Source organism: Lactuca serriola, chromosome 3, assembly GCF_051521515.1.
Source record: "Lactuca serriola cultivar US96UC23 chromosome 3, Lser_US96UC23_V15, whole genome shotgun sequence".
Taxonomy (NCBI): domain Eukaryota; kingdom Viridiplantae; phylum Streptophyta; class Magnoliopsida; order Asterales; family Asteraceae; genus Lactuca; species Lactuca serriola.
This window is the reverse complement of record NC_136410.1, coordinates 295,095,432-295,119,189: the sequence shown is the minus strand read 5'-3', so window position 1 is coordinate 295,119,189 and position 23,758 is coordinate 295,095,432. Positions and strand designations below refer to the sequence as shown.

The 23,758-nt window shown below is 33.6% G+C and overlaps 1 protein-coding gene across 1 annotated transcript; it reads left to right on the top strand.

The window, feature by feature from the left end:
* On the top strand, positions 1-22,059 carry LOC145094086 (BEACH domain-containing protein C2-like). The gene is made up of 32 exons (XM_079032357.1): positions 1-1,738; positions 3,253-4,037; positions 4,321-4,965; positions 5,191-5,325; positions 5,417-5,521; positions 6,151-6,264; positions 6,456-6,532; positions 6,640-6,721; positions 7,024-7,275; positions 7,974-8,605; positions 8,701-8,785; positions 8,916-9,110; positions 9,971-10,525; positions 11,467-11,610; positions 11,742-12,191; positions 12,757-12,875; positions 13,312-13,381; positions 13,479-13,562; positions 13,692-13,748; positions 13,855-13,923; positions 14,899-14,985; positions 15,057-15,173; positions 15,315-15,464; positions 15,882-15,966; positions 16,051-16,171; positions 16,246-16,342; positions 17,043-17,156; positions 18,326-18,692; positions 19,447-20,174; positions 20,253-20,375; positions 20,534-20,691; positions 21,786-22,059. Exons 1-31 carry the CDS (start codon positions 34-36, stop codon positions 20,642-20,644), a joined length of 8,460 nt encoding a protein of 2,819 aa, XP_078888483.1. The 5' UTR covers positions 1-33; the 3' UTR covers positions 20,645-20,691; positions 21,786-22,059.
* Positions 22,060-23,758: the final 1,699 nt, after the last annotated feature.

Here is a 23,758-nt window from a genome sequence, read left to right as displayed (position 1 = left end):
ATTTGTTTCTTTACAACTAGTTAAAGTGATATCATGGACGGTGGAAAAGAAAAAAGTGGTGGTGATAATGGCCGTGTAAATAACAAGGCCTATACCGATACTAATGATGTGGATGCTCTTTGGAAGCAAGCATGTTTAGATAGAGAGAAAGATTTGGATAAATTAATGAATCCATACGGTGTTGTTACGGATGACACGTATGACTTACCTATTAAAAACGGATCTCCACTAGCTGCTATTAAAGCAAACCATGATCCTAATAATCTAGAAGAGGGTCGTTCACCTTTTTTCACCGAACAGTTTTACTTCGTTCCCTCATCACCAAAACCCAAACCGAAATCCGTCCCACTTGATATGAACACAGAAATCCTACGGTTAGTGGATTCTGCAATCATGGGTCAACCCGGTAGTATGGACTCCATAAAGAATATGGTGAGTGGTGTAGAGGATTGTGGAGATGGATTTGATCCAGAAAGTGTTGCTTTTTTACTAGTTGATACACTTCTCACAACAATGGGGGGAGTTGAATCTTTTGATGAAGATGATGATGATAATAATAAACCGAGTGTGATGAAAAACTCAAAAGCTGCTATAATTTCAGGCGAGCTTATTCCATGGCTTCCATGGTTAACAGACAGTGTTGGTTTCATGTCACCTAGAACTCGATTAGTTCGTGGTTTGCGTACTATTTTACACGCATGTACAAGAAACCGATCCTTGTGTTGTTCGGCTGGTTTGACAATGGTACTTTTGGAAACAGCTGAGAAGATATTTTTAGATGATGTGGGGTCCACAAAGCAGTTACATTGGAATGGGGGCCCGTTGTGTTCGTGTTTGCAGTATTTGGCAGGACATTCGGTTACTGTAACCGAATTGAAGACGTGGTTTCGGTTAGTTAAACGAATGATTAAAACTCCATGGGCTTTAAGGTTAATGGTTTCTTTAGAAAAGGCATTACGTGGGAAGGAGTCGAGGGGCCCAAAAGCTTCGTTTGAGTTTGATGGTGAAAGTTCCGGTTTGTTATGTCCGGGTGAAGGTCGTTGGCCTTTTCTTCATGGATACACGTTTGCCACGTGGATTTTTGTTGAGTCATTTTCAGAGACTACACATAAAACAAAGGATGCGGAATCTAAATCCAAGAGGTTTTTGTTTAGTTTTATATCGGGTGATAATAATCAGGGTATAGAGGTGTATTTTCAAGCTCAGTTTTTGGAGGTTGAGATTGGAAGTGGAAAGGGGAAAAGGGCAAATGTGTCTTTTACTCATGTGTTTAAGGCACGACGGTGGTATTTTATTGGTGTGGAGCATACTTCAAATAATGAATTGAGATTGTACATTGATGGGAATTTGCAAGAAACTCGTTCTATTGATCTCCCTCGTATCACAAAGCCGCTATCATTTTGTTGTATTGGTACAAGTCCGACACCAAAAAAGGGTGGTTTGCTGCGAAATTTACGACAATGCCCCTTGTTTGCAGAAATGGGGCCTATTTATATTTTTAAGGAACCGATTGGGCCGGAAATGGTTGGTAGGTTGGCTTCTAGGGGACCAGATTCACTTCCTTCATTTGGTAATGCCTCAGGGTTATTATGGTTGCCAACAAATCCACATGTGCAAAATGCCGAAGAGGAAAGTGCGCGTTTGGATACAGAAATTGGAGGGTACCTTCACCTTCTTTATCATCCGATTTTACTTAGTGGTCGTCATTGTCCGGATGCTTCCCCCTCCGGTCCCTCAGGTTTTTTTACATTTATCTTGTTCTCATGTATCGTAAATAATGAATTCAAAATATATTGTCCCCTTCTGTACTTTGAGCTTGTATTGCTAGTATCTGCTTGCTGCTTTATTGTTAGTCCGTGCTTTTACTGTTTGTGTATTCGTACAATATTTACTTACTTACCCTTGCCTAGCTTTCCTTTTCAACTTTATTGTCTGTATCTGCTTTTGCTTTTCTTTCTTTAGTCACACACCATTGTTTATCATTCACATTACATATGTAGGAGATCATCAGTGTGGAATCATGTTTTTCCTTATGATGTCATTTATGACTCAGTCTTCCTAACCTCGGTAGAGGCTTCCTACATCTTACCTTCCCTTTACTCCATTCTAACCGGATTGGGTATTGTTGTTGAAAAACTAATTTTGCTATATATGTTTTTACAAAGATTTCCATTTTATACTGCTTAAATATGTCTTTTATGACCTTTTAGGCTCCACACATTTGGTCAATTATCACCCCTCTAAATTATTTCGTCATCTTGTGGGTAAATAAGCATCTAAAGATGGTGATAAAATAGAGAAAATTTCTTTTATCATCATGTTCTTAGAAATTATCTATTGGAGTCTAAGTTGCTACACCCTTAGGGGTGTACATTTTTTATTAGAAATTCAGATATCACATGTAATTAGGCAGATCTATAGCATCCGGGAGGGTATGCACAAGCATACCGTTGAGTTTTTGTAGTACAGAAGTTAATAAAAATGTAATGGTAGTGCATACATAGATTTTTTTTTTTTTTTTTTTTTTTTTTTTTTAATTGCAGTGCATACATAGGTTAAAAATCTGGGCTCATCACTGATCATATGCTAGGGAATAGAATTAGCGCAATATCTATATACACTTCCATGTCCATTGAAAACTGCAAAGTTCATGTTTAAATGACCTATTAACAACAATACTCAAAACCCCATAATGAAATCGGGTGAGGGGATAAACAGTCATACCTCCATCCATGGTAGAGTAGTTGCTTCCATTAAATGGCTTTTGACATATGAAATGTAAGCCTCAATGGCGAAAATAGGGGGATTAAGCATATACATGCAGTAAAGCATGTAAACAAGCAATAGAGCATAAAGAAGGTATACATGCAATAAAAAGGGGAGAGGGGGTAAGTATATTTATATATAGACAATCAAGCATAAAGCAATTATACAGGTAGTCAACCATAAAGCAAGTATACAGGAAATAATGCAAATCAAGTATACATGTAATTAATAAAACAAGTATATAGACAATAAAGCATAAATCACGTATACATGCATAATGGGGGGGGGGGGGGGAATAAGGGAATCCATCATCATTACAAAGAAACTGATCCACAAGATACTGTCTCTATTGTAGGATAGTTCTGAAAATAAGCAAACGGATAAACATTTCTCTTCAAGTTTTATGATCCGTAGGGAGTACCTCTTTCAGAAGAATTGGATTATTGTTTAAAAGTTTTTGACATATGTTACTTGTTTATGTTTCAGGTTTACTCCAAAGACCTGCTGAGGTTATAGGGCATGTTCCTGTAACTACAAGAATGCGACCTGCAGAAGCTTTGTGGGCCTTAGCATATGGAGGCCCAATGTCATTACTTCCATTTGTAGTAAGCAAAGTTAACAATGATACACTGGAACCCGAAGAAGGCAATCTTAATGCGTGTCTAGCATCAACGGCTCTTGCTGCTCCAATATTCAGAATCATATCACTAGCAATCAAACACCTTGGAAATAGCAACGAACTTTGTCGTGCAAGAGGCCCTGAAGTTCTATCAAAAGTTTTAACACATCTATTAAAAACTTTATCTTCAGTTGATGTTGCCAAGCATACTGTTGCAGATGAGGAAATTGTTGCAGCGGTTGTGAGTTTATGTCAATCTCAGAAGAGTGATTTTACGCTTAAAGTACAACTTTTTAGTACGTTGTTGTTGGATTTGAAGATTTGGAGCTTATGTAGCTATGGGATACAGAAGAAGCTTTTATCATCGTTAGCAGATATGGTTTTTGAAGAGTCAAGTGTAATGCGTGATGCAAAAGCTATTCAAACACTACTTGATGGATGTAGGAGATGTTATTGGACAATTCATGAAAAAGATTCAATGAATACGTTTTCTTTGAGTGATGGACCACGTCCAGTTGGAGAAGTGAATGCTTTAGTTGATGAGCTTTTAGTAGTTATTGAGCTTATTTTGGTGGCAGCACCTCCTCCAATGGCTATGAATGATATTCGTTGTTTGCTTGGCTTCTTGGTTGATTGTCCACAACCAAATCAGGTAACATTCCACCCTTGTCCTCATCATGTTGGGAAAATGGGCTAAAAAATTCTCAACCCACATAAAGATCTATTCCATTCCTTTAGTTTTATTTATTAGTTAAATTTTATTTAGTTTTCTAGTTATACTTAACAAACAACTTGTTTGAATGATGCATTCCATCAGGACAATGGAATGTAATGATCCATTCCATTCCTTTGTTGTTCTTGAATATTATTTATGGTTTTAATCCTTTGTGGCTTTGTTAATCCCTTGATTCTTGATTCCTTTATTTGCAATACAGGTTTCAAGGGCATTACACCTAATATACAGACTAGTGGTACAACCAAACACTTCTAGAGCTCAAACTTTTGCAGAGGCATTCATATCATGTGGTGGTATAGAAACACTTCTAGTCTTGTTACAACGGGAAGCAAAATCTGGAGATCATGACATACAAGACCACGATTATGAAGCCGAAAGTGGTAGTGGGTATCCAGATAATATTCATGCTGATGATAACACATCCTTCAATGGAAGTGAATTTTCATCATTTGACCCTCATAGACAAAACAGTGTCTTTGCGGCATCCAGTGTAGGAAGCAGACTATCAGCTTCCGAAAGTCAACTCATCAAGAATTTGGGTGGTATAAGTTTCTCAATAAATGCTGAAAATGCAAGAACCAATATTTATAACATTGATAAAGGTGATGGAATTGTTGTTGCGATAGTTGGGCTTTTTGGGGCTTTAGTTAGCTCAGGATATTTAAAATTCGGTTCTCATGCACCTACGGATCTTTCGGGTAACCTTCATAGTTTGCTTGAGGGTGCAGGGAGTATGTTTGATGATAAAGTTTCACTTCTACATTTTGCTCTTCAAAAGACTCTTCAAGCTGCACCAAATAGGCTTATGACTGGGAATGTCTATACTGCTTTATTAAGTGCCTCGGTATGTCATACTATTTTAGTAATCTTGTAGTTGCACACTTGCACTTTCATTGGCATTTTATTAGATTTGATGATGACTTAAGTATAGAAACAGATTGGAATTTTATTAGATTTAAAAACAACTTATTAGCTTATTGCGTTTGTTTTAATACTGCATAAGCTATTCCAAACATTTTTTATGACCCTTTTCCCATGTAATAAACATGGTCTTTTTTTCCATTTTTAGTTAAATTCATCAGCAAGAGATGAGGAACTTAATTTCTATGATCCACAACATCGTTTTGAGCATTTAGAGCTCTTGTTGGTTCTTTTGCATTCACTCCCATATGCAACAAAGAGTTTTCAAATTCGAGCGTTACAGGTACTACTTTTCACTCACCGCATTTCAAGAGTATCGTGTAATTTGTTTATATTTTCACTTTTATATGTATTTGCTTTTCCATTTGTTTCAGGATCTTTTGATTTTGGCTTGCAGTCATTCAGAAAACAGAATCAGTCTCACTAAGATGGAGGAATGGCCCGAGTGGCTCTTGGAAATTCTTATATCTAATTACGAGGTCTTACTTTTCCTCTTGAAAATCTTGTTTGTTTGCCACAAAGGAATGGAATGGAGCATTCATCATGGAATGCAAATTCTTCTCTTGAGTTGATTTTAATTCCATGGGGGAGGAGTATTTTTTTTTCATTCCTTGAAGGAACAGACTGATGTATTACAATTATAAATTAGTCTTACTTAAATAATCTTCAATTATATTAATTTTGTTTTAAAAAAAAAATCAAAGCTTCAATTATTTAAAATGATAAATAATCTTTTTTTAACTATTGGAAGTATATATATATACATATATATATATATATATATATATATATATATATATATATATATATATATATATATATATATATATATATATATATTAAATGAGATGAAATATGTTTATAATAAAATTATTTAAAGATATATCTTTATTTGAGTAAAGTTTATTTTTATAAAATAATGTTTTTTCTTTATTCATCAAATTAGTACTTTAGTTTTCTAATTATAGATAACAAACGTGTTTGAATGATTTTCCATTCCCTTGAGCCTACCAAACGTAATGGAATGTAATGATCCATTCCATTCCTTTGTGATTACATTCCATTATATATGGCAAACAAACCTTAAATGTATTTCTTGTTCCTACAGATGGGCGCAACAAACGCTTCAATGTCTACAAGCATAAGAGAGGTTGAAGACCTGGTACACAATTTTCTCATCATCATGTTAGAGCATTCAATGCGTGAAAAGGATGGATGGAAGGTTTGTTGTAGTATTAATTAACATGCAACTTATTGATGAATTATTGTTAATCTTTTAGAGAATAGACTATCAATTTGCACTAAAACATGGCATGATTATTTCTTTCGATTTTCTATAAAGCATATGTGGTTCATAATTTCAAGCATTCTCAGTTCATTTATATTGTTTTTGATCATACTTTCCCTTGACAGGATATTGAAGCTACAGTTCATTGTGCAGAATGGCTTTCAATGGTAGGGGGATCAAGCACCGGAGAGAAGAGGGCCAGGTATATGAAATTACCATGATTTGTAACAATAAAGATGATTATAAACCAATATTTAACAATGATCTTTTTTTTTTTTTTTTTTTTTTTTTTTTTTTTTAATCTTCTAGACGTGAGAAATCATTGCCCATCTTTAAAAGAAGGCTTTTGGGCGAGTCGTTGGACTTCATCGCTAGAGACCTACGGGTTCAGGTCAAAGTTTTATTCAATTTTCTTCCCTTTTTCCCTCTTTTTTGGCTTATGAACATTATGGGTGACTGAAATTGCTTTTCTCTTTACTTTCCGCTTCATTGCTTGTATCTGCTTTATTGTCAGTATCTGCTTTCACTATTTGTGTATTCGTACAGTATTCACCTGCCTACCCTTGCTTCTCTTTACCTTCAACGTTATTATTTGTATTTGCATTGTTGCTAGTATCTACTTTCACTAAGACATTGTACTTTGAAAAATCTATGCAATTATAGCATTGTATTTTCATTTTTTTTTCACTGCAGACGCAAGTTATTGCCACAGCATCTGCTGGTCTGGGATCCTTTGGGTTACCTCCTGAGGTCTCGAGGGCAGAAGTGGAAAATGCTGCCATACTTTCTGTGGCATTGGTGGAAAATGCAATTGTGATGTTAATGCTTGTTGAGGATCATTTACGCCTTCAAAGCAAACTATTTAGCTCTAGCCATTTTCAAGCTGGTTTAAAACCATTGGAACAAGGGAATTCTTCTAAAGACTTTGAAGGACTTTCTTTTGATGTATGTTTTCATTTTGTTCTATTTGTTGAGATGCCTTAGTTAATAATTCAGTTCGTTGAGTAGAGACCACAATTTCGACACATTTACCTAAAAATGGATCAACTTTTGGGTCATGTTTTAGGGCTAAATTGCTTGAAACGGAAAGCATACTTTTGTTTCTTTGTTTATTAGGGAGACCTACATTCGTTTTTTTCTATACAGCACTGCACATTAATTATTTTTTCTTATTATGGCACTTACTTTGTAGAATCTACCCAATTATAACACCGTAGTTTTCGGTTCTTTTTTCTATTTAGAACATTATAATTGAAAAAAAATCTACCAAATTAAGTAGTGACAATTGCTTTGTATTTGAATGGCATTGCTATAAGGGTAGATTATTTAAACTACAATGTTGTAATAGGAAAAATCTCAATGAAACTATATTGCTATTTCTGGCATTTACCCCTAAATATCATCGGGTCAAATAAAAATAGTTCAGCTAAAATGGAAAACATCGGCCATATTGTATTTTAATACTATTTTTATTGGAATCATATTGTATATATTACTTATTTACAAAACTCAACAGAAATGGATAAAAGTGTAAAAATTACTCGTTCTGACCTCAACCCATTTTGATTTTTTTTATGTCTGGACGCTTTTCCACATCTACACTTGAGTGCTAAAGTTGTAATTTTTTTTATAATTTTCATCAGGATCTTTCATATATGGCTGATGGTAAAGGTGAAATTTCAGCATCTGAAATGGAACGCCTTGCAGCTGCAGCAGCAGCTGAACCTTATGATGCTGTTTCATGTGCTTTTGTATCATACGGAAGTTGTGTGATAGATTTATCAGAAGGATGGAAATACAGAAGTCGCTTATGGTATGGTGTTGGTCAACCCTCAAACCCCGTTGACTTTGGTGGTGGTGGCAGTGGGTGGGACTCTTGGAAATCTTGTTTAGAAAAAGATTCAAATGGTAATTGGGTTGAAATTCCATTAATAAAGAAATGTGTCAACATGCTACAAGCTTTATTGATAGATGAATGTGGGTTGGGTGGGGGGTTGGGTATGAGTGTGGGTACGAGTGGAGGAATGGGGGGTATGTCTGCTCTTTATCAGTTGTTAGATAGTGATCAGCCATTTTTATGCATGCTTCGTATGGCACTTCTTTCTTTGAGGGAAGATGATGATGGTGGCGAAAATGGGTTGATTATGAGGAGTGTTAATAATGGTGATTATGGATTGCATGAAAGATTACATGGAGATGATGGAAGTGCCCCATCATCGGTAGCAAGTAGTCCTGGAAGATCAATGAGGCAACCCCATTCAGAATTATTGTGGAGGTACTTCCTTAACATTCTCCTCTTTTTACGTCTATTTCATCTGAGATAATGTGATTTCTAACAGATTTAACACTTTTTTCATCTATGATCAATAGTGTGCTTTCACCAATCTTGAACATGCCGGTTTCTGAGACCAAGCGACAAAGAGTATTGGTTGCATCATGCGTTATATATTCTGAGGTTTTTTTCACATTTAAATAGAAAGCCTTAGAAAATTTTCCCTAAAGTGTTTCTTGTATTGTTGTTACTTGTAATCTTGAATTCAAGGTTTTCACTTGCTTAATTTGGAAAGTATCCTGGTTATGTGTAGGTGTGGCATGCTATTAGCCAGGACAGACTCCCTTTAAGGAAACAGTATTTAGAGGCTATTGTTCCTCCACTTGTTGCGGTTCTAAGGAGGTGGCGCCCACTTTTGGCAAAAATTTATGAACTTGGTCCCCCTGATGAATTAAATCCCCTTGCTATTGATGATCCAGCCCTAGACGTTGATGCAACACCTATAGAGGTTGAACTAATTTCCCCTACTTTCCTTTCTTATTATCTTTCACTTTAATGCATTGGCAGCCCACATCGTGTTTTGAAAATGGTCTCAATGATTCCCAACAATCCGTCTAATGGATAATAATATAAAATTTGAACACAAAAATATGTGTAGAAACCTACAAAACCATAGGCATCCGGGGATGAAAAGTGACTATATGATAAATTATTGTGATCATATAGACAAATCTCTCAAACTAATCCCCCCCCCCCCCCCCCCCCCCCCCCTCACCGCCACCACAAATACATATGTGCTCTCCAAAGTCCAAACATTTAATTAGGGGTGTCAGATTGCGTAATTATGTTGTGTTTTTATCTGACACGACAATATCTTATGCAACACAACACAATGTCGTGTATTTCTTGCTAACACGGAAATGACTCAATGAAAACATGAAAAAAATAACAATTAGTTTACTTAATTTATGACTAATTATACAGACCAAGACAAACATGACATTCATGCGTAATGTCATGTAAAATTCGTATCGAATTTTGAAAACCAACACAATCCAACATGATGTTGTGTTTTTTTGAACTTGACACGAACACAAACTTAAATTTCAGTTTTTTCCCAATTTTATTTAGTATTGTGTCATTAATTGACACCCCTAGATTTAACCAACACTTTTCTACTCTCTAAAGAAAGAGAAGAAAAGGAAAGAATTGACACCCACTCTACCTTTTTACACTCCACCAATGTGGGGCAAGTTCTTTCTTTCATGTTAACCAACATCTCACAACACATGGAAGCCATGCATACTCTAAATATCTTTATAATGTATTGAAGTGTAAAAAATGAAAAACTGTTTGTTCTGTGACTAGGGTGCTCTTGCTATGATTGCTCCTGGATGGGCTGCTGCTTTTGCATCGCCACCTGCTGCAATGTCATTAGCCATGATTGCAGCAGGTGCTGCTGGAGGGGACTCAGTGGCTCCTGCTCCTGCAGTAAATGTCCATTTAAAGCGCGATTCTTCTACTTTACTCGGAAGAAAAACAGCCAAACTTCATACGTTTTCAAGCTTTCAGGAATCCTTAGACGCTTCCAAGAAAGCAACAGTTGCTTTAAAGGATAAAGCTACTGCAAAAGCAGCTGCTTTGGCTGCTGCACGTGATCTTGAAAGAAATGCAAAAATAGGGTCTGGAAGAGGATTGAGTGCTATAGCTATGGCTACATCTGGACAGAGGCGAGGGAAAAGTGATATGGAACGTGTAATGAGATGGAATGTCTCTGAAGCAATGGGAACTGCTTGGACTGAATGTTTGCAGTCGGTTGATACGAAATCGGTTTATGGGAAAGATTTTAATGCATTGTCGTATAAATTTGTTGCTCTGCTTGTTGGAAGTTTAGCTTTTGCCAGAAACATGCAACGATCGGAGGTTTATTTCTTTTTCTTTAGACAACTTACTAAAAAAAAGAACACTTTATATTTTGGGCAGTTTTGCGACTAAAACACTAATACTTTATCTTTTTCTAATCAAATTGTATAAGTTTCATCGGTAATTTGACACATTATGTTAGGGTTCTTCGGTAATTTTGTTCTATCAGGTTTTTACCGGTATCTTTGTAAATTAACCATTTTAACTTGTTATATTAGGTTGCACGGTACTTTTAATATGTGAGATTTCACCAGTAACTTTTAAAGATAACCATTTTGACTGATTTTATCCCCGGTAAAAATGAGTATTTTGGAAAAAAAAATGTTTAAAACCTTTATTGTTTGATTGGAAAAAAAAAGTATACGTGCTTAAACCGCAAAATTGTTCAAAATATAAATACTTTTTTGTAATTTTCCCTCTTTTTTCCATACACAGATTACGAAAAAGAAACTATTAAATTTTGGGCAGCTATGCGGTTTAATCAGTAATATTAAACTTTAATCAATCAACAATAAAAGTTCCACAAATTTTGACATGTTGTATGATGTTTCACCAATGATTTTGTTATATTAGGTTTCACGTGTAATTTTTCAAATTAACCATTTTAATCTGCTTTAGCAGGTCAAAATGGTTAATTTGAAAAAAAAAATTTGAGACTCTTACGCTATGATTAGAAAAATAAGCTATAAGTGTTTTTGACCGGTTATATAAGGTTTCACACGTAATTTGTTATATCAGCCAAAACCTGTAATTTTTCTAATTAACCTTTTTGACACGTAAATGTCAAACTTTTATGGTTTGATTGGGAAAAAAATAGAAGCGGTTAAAGTGCAAAATTTCCCAATATGTAATGGTTTTCTTTTTGTAATTTGATCTTTCGTTCTATTTTTTTTTTCTTTCTAAATTCAAATGAAGTTCTAATTTAAAATTCTTATTTTTAGGTTGATAGACGTGCTCGAGTTGATTTTGTTGCTCGTCATCGTTTATCTACTGGTATACGTGCGTGGCGCAAACTCATCCATTACCTAATTGAGACAGAAAGTCTTTTTGGATTATTGAGTAAAAAGCTTTGCAATCCCAAACGTGTATGTTACTTGCATTTATCATCATTGTTACATACACCACTCAATGAATTGTAATCTCACGCATTTGAGTCCACTTTCAAGCCATAAGATTAGCTCTAAGTTTATAAAATTAGAACTTTTCCAATTTATAGGTTTTTTGGAAAGTAGACTACATGGAAACTCCTTCAAGGATGCATAGATGTCTAAGAAGAGACTACAAAGGATCAGATCATTCCAATGTTCCTCCGGTTTCGCTAGACCACGATAAAGATCCTAAGGCCTCAATCTTAGCCCTAGAATCTATCACAATAGAACTAGCAAATGAAGATGATGAACAAGACACAGTTGTTAACATAGAGGGAAACACAGATGATATGTGGTTGTATGAAGATATTCATACTAGATCATCTACAACTGCAGAACAACAGTTTCAGATTCCAATGGATTCTACAGAATCACAAGTTACAAATTATCAAGATTTTCCACAAAGTCCATCAGCAGCTGGCCCTGGATACATTGCTAGTGAACATTATGAAATAATTATTCTTGAGCTTCCTGCATCAATGATTCGACCACTAAAAGTTCGCCAAGGAACATTTCAGGTAAATTATTTTTTACCCAAAATATATATAACCACAACATACTTACATTTTCTGTGCACATAAGAACAATATTTATAATCACAACATACTTATATTTTCTTATCGCTAATAGGAATATGTAACGTATAAAGTACAATGCTCATATTGGTAACGAAATGCAAGTATGTTGATGTTATAGATAAAAAATGAAAATGTAAGTATGTTGATATTATGGGTAAAAAATAAAGTACATTGTCGTATTGGTTATAAAGGTAAAGTACAATGCTATTACTATAACTTATAGGTAAAAAAAAATAAAGTACATCGCTATTATCAGTAAAGAAATAAAAATATGTTACTATAAATTATAGGTAAAAAAAATAAAGTACATCGTTATTATCAGTAAAGAATGTAAAGTACATTGCCCATATTGGTAACAAAGGTAAAGTATGTTGCTATTATAGGTAAAAGAATATACTCTTGTTTCTACTATAATAGCAATTTACTTCAAACTTTTTACCCAAAATGGCAACATTATTACATTTTTTGAAGTGTTTTTAACTATATGTACATTATTTGTTTCCAGATAACAACTAGGAGACTTAACTTTCTTGTTGATAAATCTGAGAGAAAAACCGAAGATAAAGGTGAAGATAAGGACCGAAGTTGGTTGATGTCTTTACTTCATCAAGTACACAATAGAAGGTCAGATAAATAGACTACTTAGGTTAAAGTGACTGAATGAGTAATGATGTTTATCTAGATTAACTAATGTATACATATAAGATCTGTTTTTTTTTTTTTTTTTTCTAGACTGAATAATTTTTTTGAATGAGACTAAATGACCATTTATCCTTGATTCCAAAAAACAAATTTCACAATATTCATCATTTTTAACGTGAGAGGGGCTACGAGGAGAAAAGAAAAAAGAAAAAAGACAAATAGGTAAAGGATGATTAGTGTCTTAATACATTAAGCCAGGTTTTTTGGCTTAACCCATTAAGTCATTCCAATGATGAATAAAATACCCATTAAGTCAAAAAAATAAACAAACCGTAATGTGGATTGTGTATGTACAAATGTCTAAAATACCCTTCAGTAACAACATTTGACTAGCTTCACAGTTGTACCGTTGTTACAGATATCTCCTACGAAGAAGTGCTCTGGAGTTATTTATGCTAGACCGGTCAAACTTCTTCTTCGATTTTGGGGTATTTTTTTTTATTAACATTTCAATATGCTCCTTGAAGAACATGATGTTGACTTTAGTTTATAAAAACTTTTTTTCGTTGACATTTTTTTTTTCAGAATGCTGAGGCAAGAATGAGCGCGTATCGAGCTATTGTTCATGCACGCCCTCCCCGTTTAAACAATATTTACTTGGCAACTCAGGTTTTTTTGCATCCAACAAACGTTGTTAATGACTAATATACCCTTTTGTCTCAAGAAAATTGCAGTTTTTTACTACGCACAATAGTTTAATTTAAGAACCATGTTACATTTGTTTTATTTTTGTCTTAGAGACCTGAACAACTTCTCAAACGGGCTCAACTTATGGAAAGGTGGTCACGCTGGGAGGTACAATAGAAAATAATATATTTTAATTTTTATGTCACATTTTTTTATAAAAATTATTTATATCTTGACTTTAAATAATGAAAATTGCTAATTATTTCTGTTACAGATCAGCAACTTTGAATATTTGATGCAGCTCAATACACTGGCTGGGCGTAGTTATAATGACATCACCCAGGTGAATATCACCAAAAATAAATATTTAAGGTTAATCACAAAATGACCACCTATTTTTGGTGAAATAACTTTTTTTTTACCAAACTGCTTTATCAGTGGTCCCCAATTGGGGGTTACCGAAGAAGCAATTTTCATAAGGGAAAATGACTTAAGAGACCATCGAAGTTTCAAATTTGTTCAAAAAAACCATTCAAGTATTACATTTTTAAAAAACACCATGAAACTAAGACATATGTTCAAAAAACATCAACGAAATACATGTTCTGTTCAAAAAATACCATTTCTATGGTTTGGAGTAACTTACATATTTAGTCCCTAACTTTTTTTCTTAGCTTGGACAGTCCCTTTAGTTTAAATTTGCTTCGACTTCAGACCCTTATCGAGTTAAAAGACTAATATATCCTTATTACTTTCATTTAACATTATTTTTATTATTTATTAATTATTTATACAATTTATGTTATTATTTTTTTATAAATATATCAATTGTATAAATAATTAACAAGTAATAAAATAAATGTTAAATGAAACTAATAAGGGTATATTAGTCTTTTAACTCGATCATGGTCTGAAGGCAAAATAAATATAAACGCTAGGGACCGTCCGAGTTAAGAAAAAAAAAGTTAGGGGCCAAACATGTAAGTTACCCCAAACCATGGAGATGGTGTTTTTTGAACAGAATATGTACTTTGTTGGTGTTTTTTAAACATATGTTTTAGTTTGATGGTATTTTTTGAACATGTAATACTTGAATGGTGTTTTTTGAATAAATGTGAAACTTCGATGGTCTCCTAAGTCATTATCCCTTTTCAAAAAATAAAATAAAAGGTATTTCACGAAATAGGTGGTAATTGATGGTCATTTTGTGATATTACCTTCTCAGTTTTGGTTATTTTTGTGATTAGTCCCTATTTTAATCGTGTTATTGGAATTAAATTTTCATTGATTATGCTAATAAGTTTGCATTTCACTGCAGTATCCTGTTTTCCCCTGGATTCTTTCAGATTACAAGTCAACTCATTTGGATCTATCCAATCCTTCATCTTACCGAGATCTTTCCAAGGTCATTTTTTTTTCTTTTATAATTTGCATTTCAAACTTTACCCTAACAAAGTGATCAAAATTACTTTTCAGCCCATTGGAGAACTAAATGATGAAAGATTTAAAAAGTTCCAGGAAAACTACTCCAGCTATAACAATCCTGCCATACCCAAGTACCATTATGGCTCACATTACTCAACAGCTGGGACAGTAGGTTTTCCAATTATTTGCACATTATTTTGTGAATGTTATACCCAAAATACCCTACAAATTGTTTCTAAAGTCTTTTTTAACAAGATTATGAGTTTATGACATGCAAATATAAAATTAATTCGTGTTCCTATATGACAGGTGCTGTATTATCTCATGAGAGTCGAACCATTTACTACCCTTTCAATTCGATTACAAGGTGGCAAATTTGAACATGCAGACAGAATGTTCTCTGATATCAATGCCACCTGGAATGGAGTTCTTGAGGATATGAATGACGTGAAGGAATTGGTATGACTTTGTTTAAATTTGTACAAATTATCGCTTTATTTATTTATTTATTTTTTTAAAGCTGATTAGCTTCTGTTGAGTATATTTGTTGAGGAAACTGAACAAAAGAATATATATATGAAAACTCCAAAACCGGTGATCCACAAAGAAAGATTCACTATATGACAAATTCTTACAATCACATAGACAATTATCTTAAGCCAATCCCCCCAATTACATCCACATCTCCATTCTCTTCTCTACACTCTAAAACAAGAGAAGAAAAGAAAGGAATCAAATACTTAAAGTGTATTTGATTGTGGCACTATGACACCAAAGCCTTGTACTCTTTTATAGGCATGAAGCCCAATCTATCAATGTCTCTATTTCTACAAAACATATTTTATATTATCTTTTTTGCTTTTCTTTATGTTAAAGGTCCCTGAGATGTTTTACCTTCCGGAAATGTTGACGAATGAGAATTCTATTGATTTTGGTACGACACAACATGGAGATAGAATAGGTATAAACTTCAATTACTTTCCATTTTCGCCCTTCACTTTTGAAAGCTATCTTTTTTTTTTCCTAATATTGCTTTTGTTCTCAGATTCTGTAAAGCTTCCTCCATGGGCTGAAAACCCGGTTGATTTCATGCATAAGCATCGAATGGCTCTCGAGAGTGAACATGTCTCTGCACATCTGCATGAGTGGATTGATCTCATATTTGGGTAGTTTTCTTTTTTCTTTGATTATCTTTTATTTTCAAAAATTGCAATTTTGGTTGATGGTTTTATGATATTAGGTATAAGCAACAAGGGAAAGAAGCTGTTGCAGCAAACAATGTGTTCTTTCACATCACGTATGAAGGAGCTGTTGATATAGACAAAATTCAGGATCCAGTAAGACCCTTTTTGTTTTTTTCTCCATCAAAATAAATGACATTTAAAAGTTCGGAAATGGGAGGACATCACACTTGGGAACCATAAATATAACTTACTTTTTAAAATATTTGAGAAAGTGACATCACACTTGGGAAATGGGAGGACAAAATTTTGTGACAAGTTAGGACTTAGTAAGTCATTTTTAACTTTCTCTATTAAGTTGTTTTTTTTTCTACATTAATTAAGACTTATATATAGCTTACTGGATCAAGTCATGTCTCTTTCTGCTAAATTCATTAATTAAAAAAAGAAACAACATCTAAGTCTGTTTATGATTTTGTTTATTATTATTGCCCCATTGTCCCATGAAACTTGGCACTCTTCCTTATATGGGAAGTCTCGACTGAAAATTGCAACATTTACTTTTTATGAAGTTTGTGATAATGATTTGGGTCCCCGATTCAAGTTTAGGATAAACTACATAAATCATTCCTATGGTTATGTGAAAATTACGGATTTGGTCCTCGACTTCAATTTTAAGCTTTTTAATCCCTTAAAGAAGAAGTTGAAACGATTTTCGTCCCTGTAGTTAACACTATCTGATTTCCACCACCAGATCAATATAAAATGACCAGTTTACCGCTGCTAACACATTTATTGTATTTTGTTGTTGGATTTGTATTTCTTTTTCTTATTCTGTTGAATGAACATTAAAAAGGTTCAAAGACGTGCTGTACAAGATCAAATTGCTTATGTTGGACAAACTCCATCACGTCTTTTGGCGATCCCTCATATAAAAAAGATGCAAGTTGCAGATGTTCTTCATATGCAGGTAAACTCTTATTTAAGAAAGTAAAAGATAAAAATAGTAAATTACAATATATGGTCTGTTTACTTACTGTTGTTACTGTGTTTTGTCTAAATTAAAACGTTTTTTGATTTTGGTCCTTTTTTCAAAGTTTCATATGGATTTGGGTCCCTGGGAATTTTTTATTTTGGTCCTTATCTCAAAGTTCCAGTGACCAAAATCGATATGAAACCTTGATATATGACCAAACTGAAGAAGGATTCAGTTTTGGACAAAACATGGTAAAAATAAAAAGCACATGATCTTTTGTTTTTATTTTGTTTTTTTTGGTAATTTAATCTAGGTTAAAATTCATCTTTGGCTCTAAAGTATAGCCAAAATTTGTAATTTTGGTCCCAAAAAGTTTTCTTTTGCTATTTTGGTCATTATTTGATGTTTTTGTAATGTTTTTGGTCCTTCCAAATAATATGACTAGGGCTATAAATGAACCAAAGGAACATGAACGGGGGCTTGTTCATGTTCGTTCGTTTAAGTTAGTCGAACAAATGAAAGAACACGAACAGATAAACGAACGAGTTTTCTTGTTCATATTCATTTGTTTAACAAATTACATTGTTCATGTTCATTCATTTATGTTTGTGAACATGCTAAACGAATATAAATAAACAAAGATAAACAAACATAATTGAACATATATGAACATAAATGAACATATATTATAGTAATCTAATCAAACACAATTAAGCATATATAAACATAAAAGGAACTTATATGAACGAACATAAATGAACAACATAAACGAACGTTCACGAAAATAATTGAACGAATGAGACCATTGTTCATGTTCATTCATTTAACTAAATGAATGAGAATTTGTGTTCATGTTCGTTCATTTATTAAATAAACAAACTTCCCGCCAAATGGTTCACGAACAGTTCATTAAATGTTCAGTTCGTTTAAAGCCCTAAATATGACTATATTTTTAGGACCAAACTGGAAAAAAAAAATCAGCTATACTTGGGGAACAAAAATAGTTGGTTTACCTGAAATATGGACCGAAACATTACAAAAAAGCTCAAATAAAGATCAAAATTGCAAGACAAATTTTTAGGGACCAAAAATCTAATACACTTTACTCTAATAGAAATGTAAGATAAAGATAAATAAGTGATTTTACTCTATTCTAATGCCAGACCATCTTTCGGAATCCCAAAGAAGTCAAACCCTATCATGTTCCATCTCCACAACACTGCAATCTACCTGCATCTGCCATTCATGCAACTTCAGATGCTCTTGTAATAGTTGACACTAATGCCCCCTCAGCAAACATAGCATTACATAAATGGCATCCAAATACACCTGATGAACATGGACTACCCTTCATATTTCAACATGGAAAAAGTAGTGTAAGCTCAAGTGGCGGTGGTGGTTTTTTGCGTATGTTTAAAGGAAAAAGTAGGTCCCGCTCACGGACGTTTCCCCAAGCTCATGCCTATGCAGCTTCCGGGATTAGAAGCTCTTCGATCGTCTCCATCACATATAACAATGAAGTTATCACAGGTAAGGAGTAATTTTTTTACGTCGATAATTCGGAATATATGGAAAAACACAACGTACTTTCACAATCTTAATGGTTTAGACACTTGACTATTTTCTGTAGTGATTAAGCCACTATATTGTTTTGATACCACATAATCCAATAAGAAACTTTAAAAAAATAAGTTATTTTAAAATTAGCTATGCCAAACACCTCCTAAATGATAATTAAAAGCCAAATATGTAAGTTTATTGTCAATAATCAATATTCCTAATATTTTGTTTCAGTGTTTAAGATGTTTTATAGACTATAAATGAAGATTTTCCTATAGTTTAGGGTTGCTAAAAGTTGTATTAAGGCACAATATATTGGATTCTTTAGAGTTTAATGGATTGTCACATCATTTATTTATTCTTCATATAATTGTGCCTAATTTTTCATACAATGCATTGAACTCTACAGTTAAATGTGACATATTTAAAAAAAAAAAAAAGAAATCGTTTATTAGAGAATTTCATTTTTATCATTGAAGAGTTCAAGAGTTCAATGGTTATTAAATTTCATATGCATTGAACTCCAACATAACGCCTGATAAAGTTTAATCCATTGAATGTCAATTAGACATATCTTCAATTCTCCTATTAAACCATGCATTGTAGAAGCTCTTACTTTCTCTCTCTCTCTCTCTCTCTCTCTCTCTCTCTCTCTCTATATATATATATATATATATATATATATATATATATATATATATATATATATTGTTTTTCATACCAGGTGGACACGTGGACAACAGTATACGCTTGATTTCACCGGATGGAGCAAAAACCCTAGAGATAGCAAAAGGCCATTGCGCACCGGTGACTTGTTTATCTCTATCACCCGATAGCAAATACCTCGTTAGTGGTTCCCGAGACACCACCATTTTAATCTGGAGAATACACCGGTCACCACGATTCCGGTCAGGCAACATCTCAGAGCCGCCCACCGGCACTGTCACACCAACTTCAGTCAGCGCCACCACCGCCGCTAGTAGCTTCATTGATAAAAACAGAAGAAGACGTATCGAAGGTCCCATACAGATAATCCGTGGCCATCTCGGAGAAGTTATTGATTGTTGTGTGAACTCAGATCTTGGAGCTGTTGCGTCGTGCTCTGATTTATCAGATGTTTTGCTTCATTCGGTGATTAGAGGTCGATTGCTTCGAAAGCTTCATGGTGTGAAGGCTGATATTGTCAGGCTTTCAAAACATGGCGTTATTGTGACCTGGAATAATTCACTGCGTGTTCTCTCAAGCTTCACGCTTAACGGGATCTTAATTGCTCAATCACGTCTTCCTCTCTCGTGTAGCGTTCATTGCATGGAGATTTCTTTCGATGGCCGGAGTGGTTTGATCGGAATAAATTCTTGCTCGGAAAATGTTGAATTGAATGAAGGTTCTAAAATCGAGAGATTAGATGTCCCATCTCCTTCTGTTTGTTTCATCGATCTGCATACTTTGAAGGTAAAAATTGAGAATGTTGTTGATTCATGATACATACTTTTTCATTCGGATTTGGAGTTTGTTAACGTATTTTGACAGGTATTTCACACAATGAGACTTGAAGAAGGGCAAGATATAACAGCACTCACGATGAACAAGGACAACACTAATCTATTGGTGTCAACATCTGACAAAAAGTTAATAATCTTCACAGATCCTGCTGTAAGTTTACAATTCCAATCCGGAATCTTCAAAAGACTATTCTCTTTCCCGAAAAAAACTTTCTTTATTTGAACGTAAACACATGCAGTGGTATCATGATTAGTGGTTGATTGGTGTTACTGTTATTATTCCAGAGAATTAATTCGGGGGTCTTTCAGGTGAAGTTCACAACGGTGGTTCGGAGGGCAGGAAGCAGTCTTATAGGATTGACCAGGGGCAGGAGGAGATCAAGGAGGAGCTTGGCAAGTGTTTCCAGTGATGATGAATAGCAAGTGTCACATCAAGAAGGTTTCTTACTACTTTGACCAAGTCAGAGGTACGTTTCGTAATTATATCAAACAATTATTGTATGATAAATTTGCAACAGTTAAAGCTATGTTTGGAAGACTAATTAAAAAGCTAGCTGCTAGTGCTAGCTGGAGAATTAGATGTTAGCAGATAAGCTAGCTGAAATATGTAAAATGACATAAAATGCATGCAGAAGATTAAGTTTTTCATAATTGCTAAAGGGTATATGTGGAAAAAAAAAGTTCAATAAGCTCGTTGAAACGCACTCTGAGTTGCTTTTTAAGAAGATAGCTTATAAGCTATTTTTTTGTTTGTAAAAAATGACAACTTAAAAAAACTCAAAAAATAAGCTAACTATGGCGTCTCAGACATAGCCTTATTGATTAGGGTTAAATACACATTTTATGCAATAAAGTTTCGCTTTTTTTTTTTTTTTTTCAAATTTATGCGACAAAGTGCTTTTTTAGACGAAATATACAATGTGTTGTAAGTTCTATTCACGAACCAAAATATGCAACATTTTAAATGCATATTTATGCAACAATGTGTTACTCTTTTACCAATTTATGCAATTACATTTCACTTTATTTATCAATTTATGATGTGGTTATCCTTATTTATGCAATAATTTGTTATTTATTTATTTTACAAATTTATGCAATAACATTTCACATTTTTACTAGTTTTTACAATGATGTTTCACATATTACCAATTTTGGTCATTGTTGTGAATTTTACAATGATGTTTCACATATTACCAATTTCGGTCACATTTTTACTAGTTTTTACAATGATGTTTCACATTCTTTTGGCCTTAAAATAGAATGTCGTTCCATATTTCATGTAAAAAATCACATGGTTACATAAATTGGAAAACAAAATTTGAAACGTTTTTGCATAAAATGTATGTTTAATCCTATTTCTATTGATTGATACCATACAATTCCCTACAAGTAAAATGCCTAGAGTACCCCTTAATAGTAAACATGGTCTCCTTTTTATGATAATAACAATAATAGAAAAATGAGTAATTTATCTGGAATTTTTTTCTAATAAGAGTATTTTGTTCGAATGATGTGAACGAAACTTCAATATTTGAAAGTTAACCTTCAATGCATGTAGGCTGAGCTTGAATATGGTGGATGAGATGCTAATTTTATGAAATTTCTGGGGAAAGTCAACTTTTTGACCATTGACCGGAAGAGCAAGCTGGCCAGTATCTTGACTTGAGTTATCGTGTACAAATATTTCTCCCGGCTTCGTATATATGAATTGCAGAGTATTAGATGTACACTAGAGGGGCTTTTGAGTAAATTTTGACTTTGACCTTGTAAATTGTACATTTTTACTCTAATGCAATACTACATGTATTCTCATATGTTAGAAATAGAAGAAAAAGTGCTAACACCAATCTTCAGTTTTGTTTCTATGTGAATTTAGGTAGCAATTGGTGACATGGCTAAAAGGTAACTTTACACCACTTAATGGATTTCGTTAGATTCTTTCTTGAATTTTGTAAACTTCAAGTGAAGTGACCTGGGGTTACTAAAAGGTGACTTAATTATATTGTTGAAACCGATCTTTAGCTAGACAAATACGATAAAACCTGAAAATGAGGGTTAGATGTGTGGGTATTGGACTTAGGCCCACCCGGGATCATTTAGGGCTCCATTTAGCCTGCTTGTACTTGTGTTGTAGGAACTGATTGGCTTCAAAGTGCCTTCATCATGTCAAGTTTCAGGCAACTAATTGGCATCAAGGGACATTAGAAGAAGAGAAATAAGCATAGTGTTATCAAGGGACATTAGAAGAAGAGAAATAAGCATAGTGTTCAACTATTTCTGTAAGCACCTCTCTAAAATAGAAATATATCCTTGATTCCATTGAGATTTCCTCCCCAACTAGCCACTTATTAACCTAAAATGAAAGAAGTTTGGGAATCATCATCCCCACTCAAACCTGCTACCCTGCCACCTTATAATTCTAAAGAAACATTTCTTTAAAAAAAAAAAAAAAAAAAAAAACCTAAATGCTTAAGCTCAATATTATATGGGAAAAAAGTCAAATAACATTTTTCCCCGTTTGACTATTATACTTTCTTTATATGTTTATCAAACTTTACAAGTGAGTCTAAACAACCTCAATAAATTTCATAACCATTATTTAATCTCATTTAAGTTTTATATTCCGTAAGTCTTGATAGTTAAGTTACTTAGACATCATAAAAGCTAAAAGAAAGCCTATGTAGACATCCAACATCTTCATTACTAAATAAGCTCCTAATAGTTTCCAAGTTCATTACCAAACATTCCATTCTTTTAATAAACTTTACTAACTACTAATAAACTCATAATAACCTCTCAAATCTCTTATTAAACCTTGTAATGCCCAATTCCATTGGATTCATGTGTTAGAATTGATGATTCCTTGAGTTTGTGAACTTCAAATTCCATTCAACCTCTAAAAAAAAATACTTTCAACAAATTATTCATCATTAATCCAACATACAAATTACATACTGTTTAAATTCCTAATAGATTTCATTCCTTAAAAAAAACCAACCATGAATATTAAGTATTCCAATTTTAACATGTGATTTGTTTTTAAATCATTTAAATTAAGTTAACTTGATTATTACAATTGATCAACCCTAAACCCTTAATATTCCATCATAGATGGAGCTTGTAAGCTTTAATTTTCGCACTAATCCCCACAACAAGTTAACTATGGTTTGATTTTATGGAGATTAGGAGTTTAATGTGACATTCCCAAATTCACGGTCATTTAAAAAAAAATTATTTATGCGTATTTGAAAATCAGAGTATTCATTTTAAAGAATAATATTGCGGAATTTATTCCCAGAAAACATGATAAATATATTATCAAAGCATTTCCGAAGAAATGCATTTTTTTTATTTATATTAAAACTTTGGGATGTCATCGTCAATATAGAAACATAAGCTTCAACAAACCTTACATTCATTTACACTAGTGATTTACATCTCATTTAATCTCTCGGTGTAATGTAGCTTCGTATCGACACATATGATACAAATAAACTGAGTGGGCCAGGTTGGGAAACCTGGTGAGTACAT

Coding starts and splice junctions, on each gene's coding strand:
- LOC145094086 (XM_079032357.1), top strand. CDS start 34: ATGGACGGTGGAAAAGAAAAAAGTGGTGGTGATAATGGCCGTGTAAAT. Junction 5,522..6,150: donor TTCTTATATCTAATTACGAG/GTCTTACTTTTC, acceptor TTGTTCCTACAG/ATGGGCGCAACAAACGCTTC. Junction 13,924..14,898: donor GTTATAATGACATCACCCAG/GTGAATATCACC, acceptor ATTTCACTGCAG/TATCCTGTTTTCCCCTGGAT.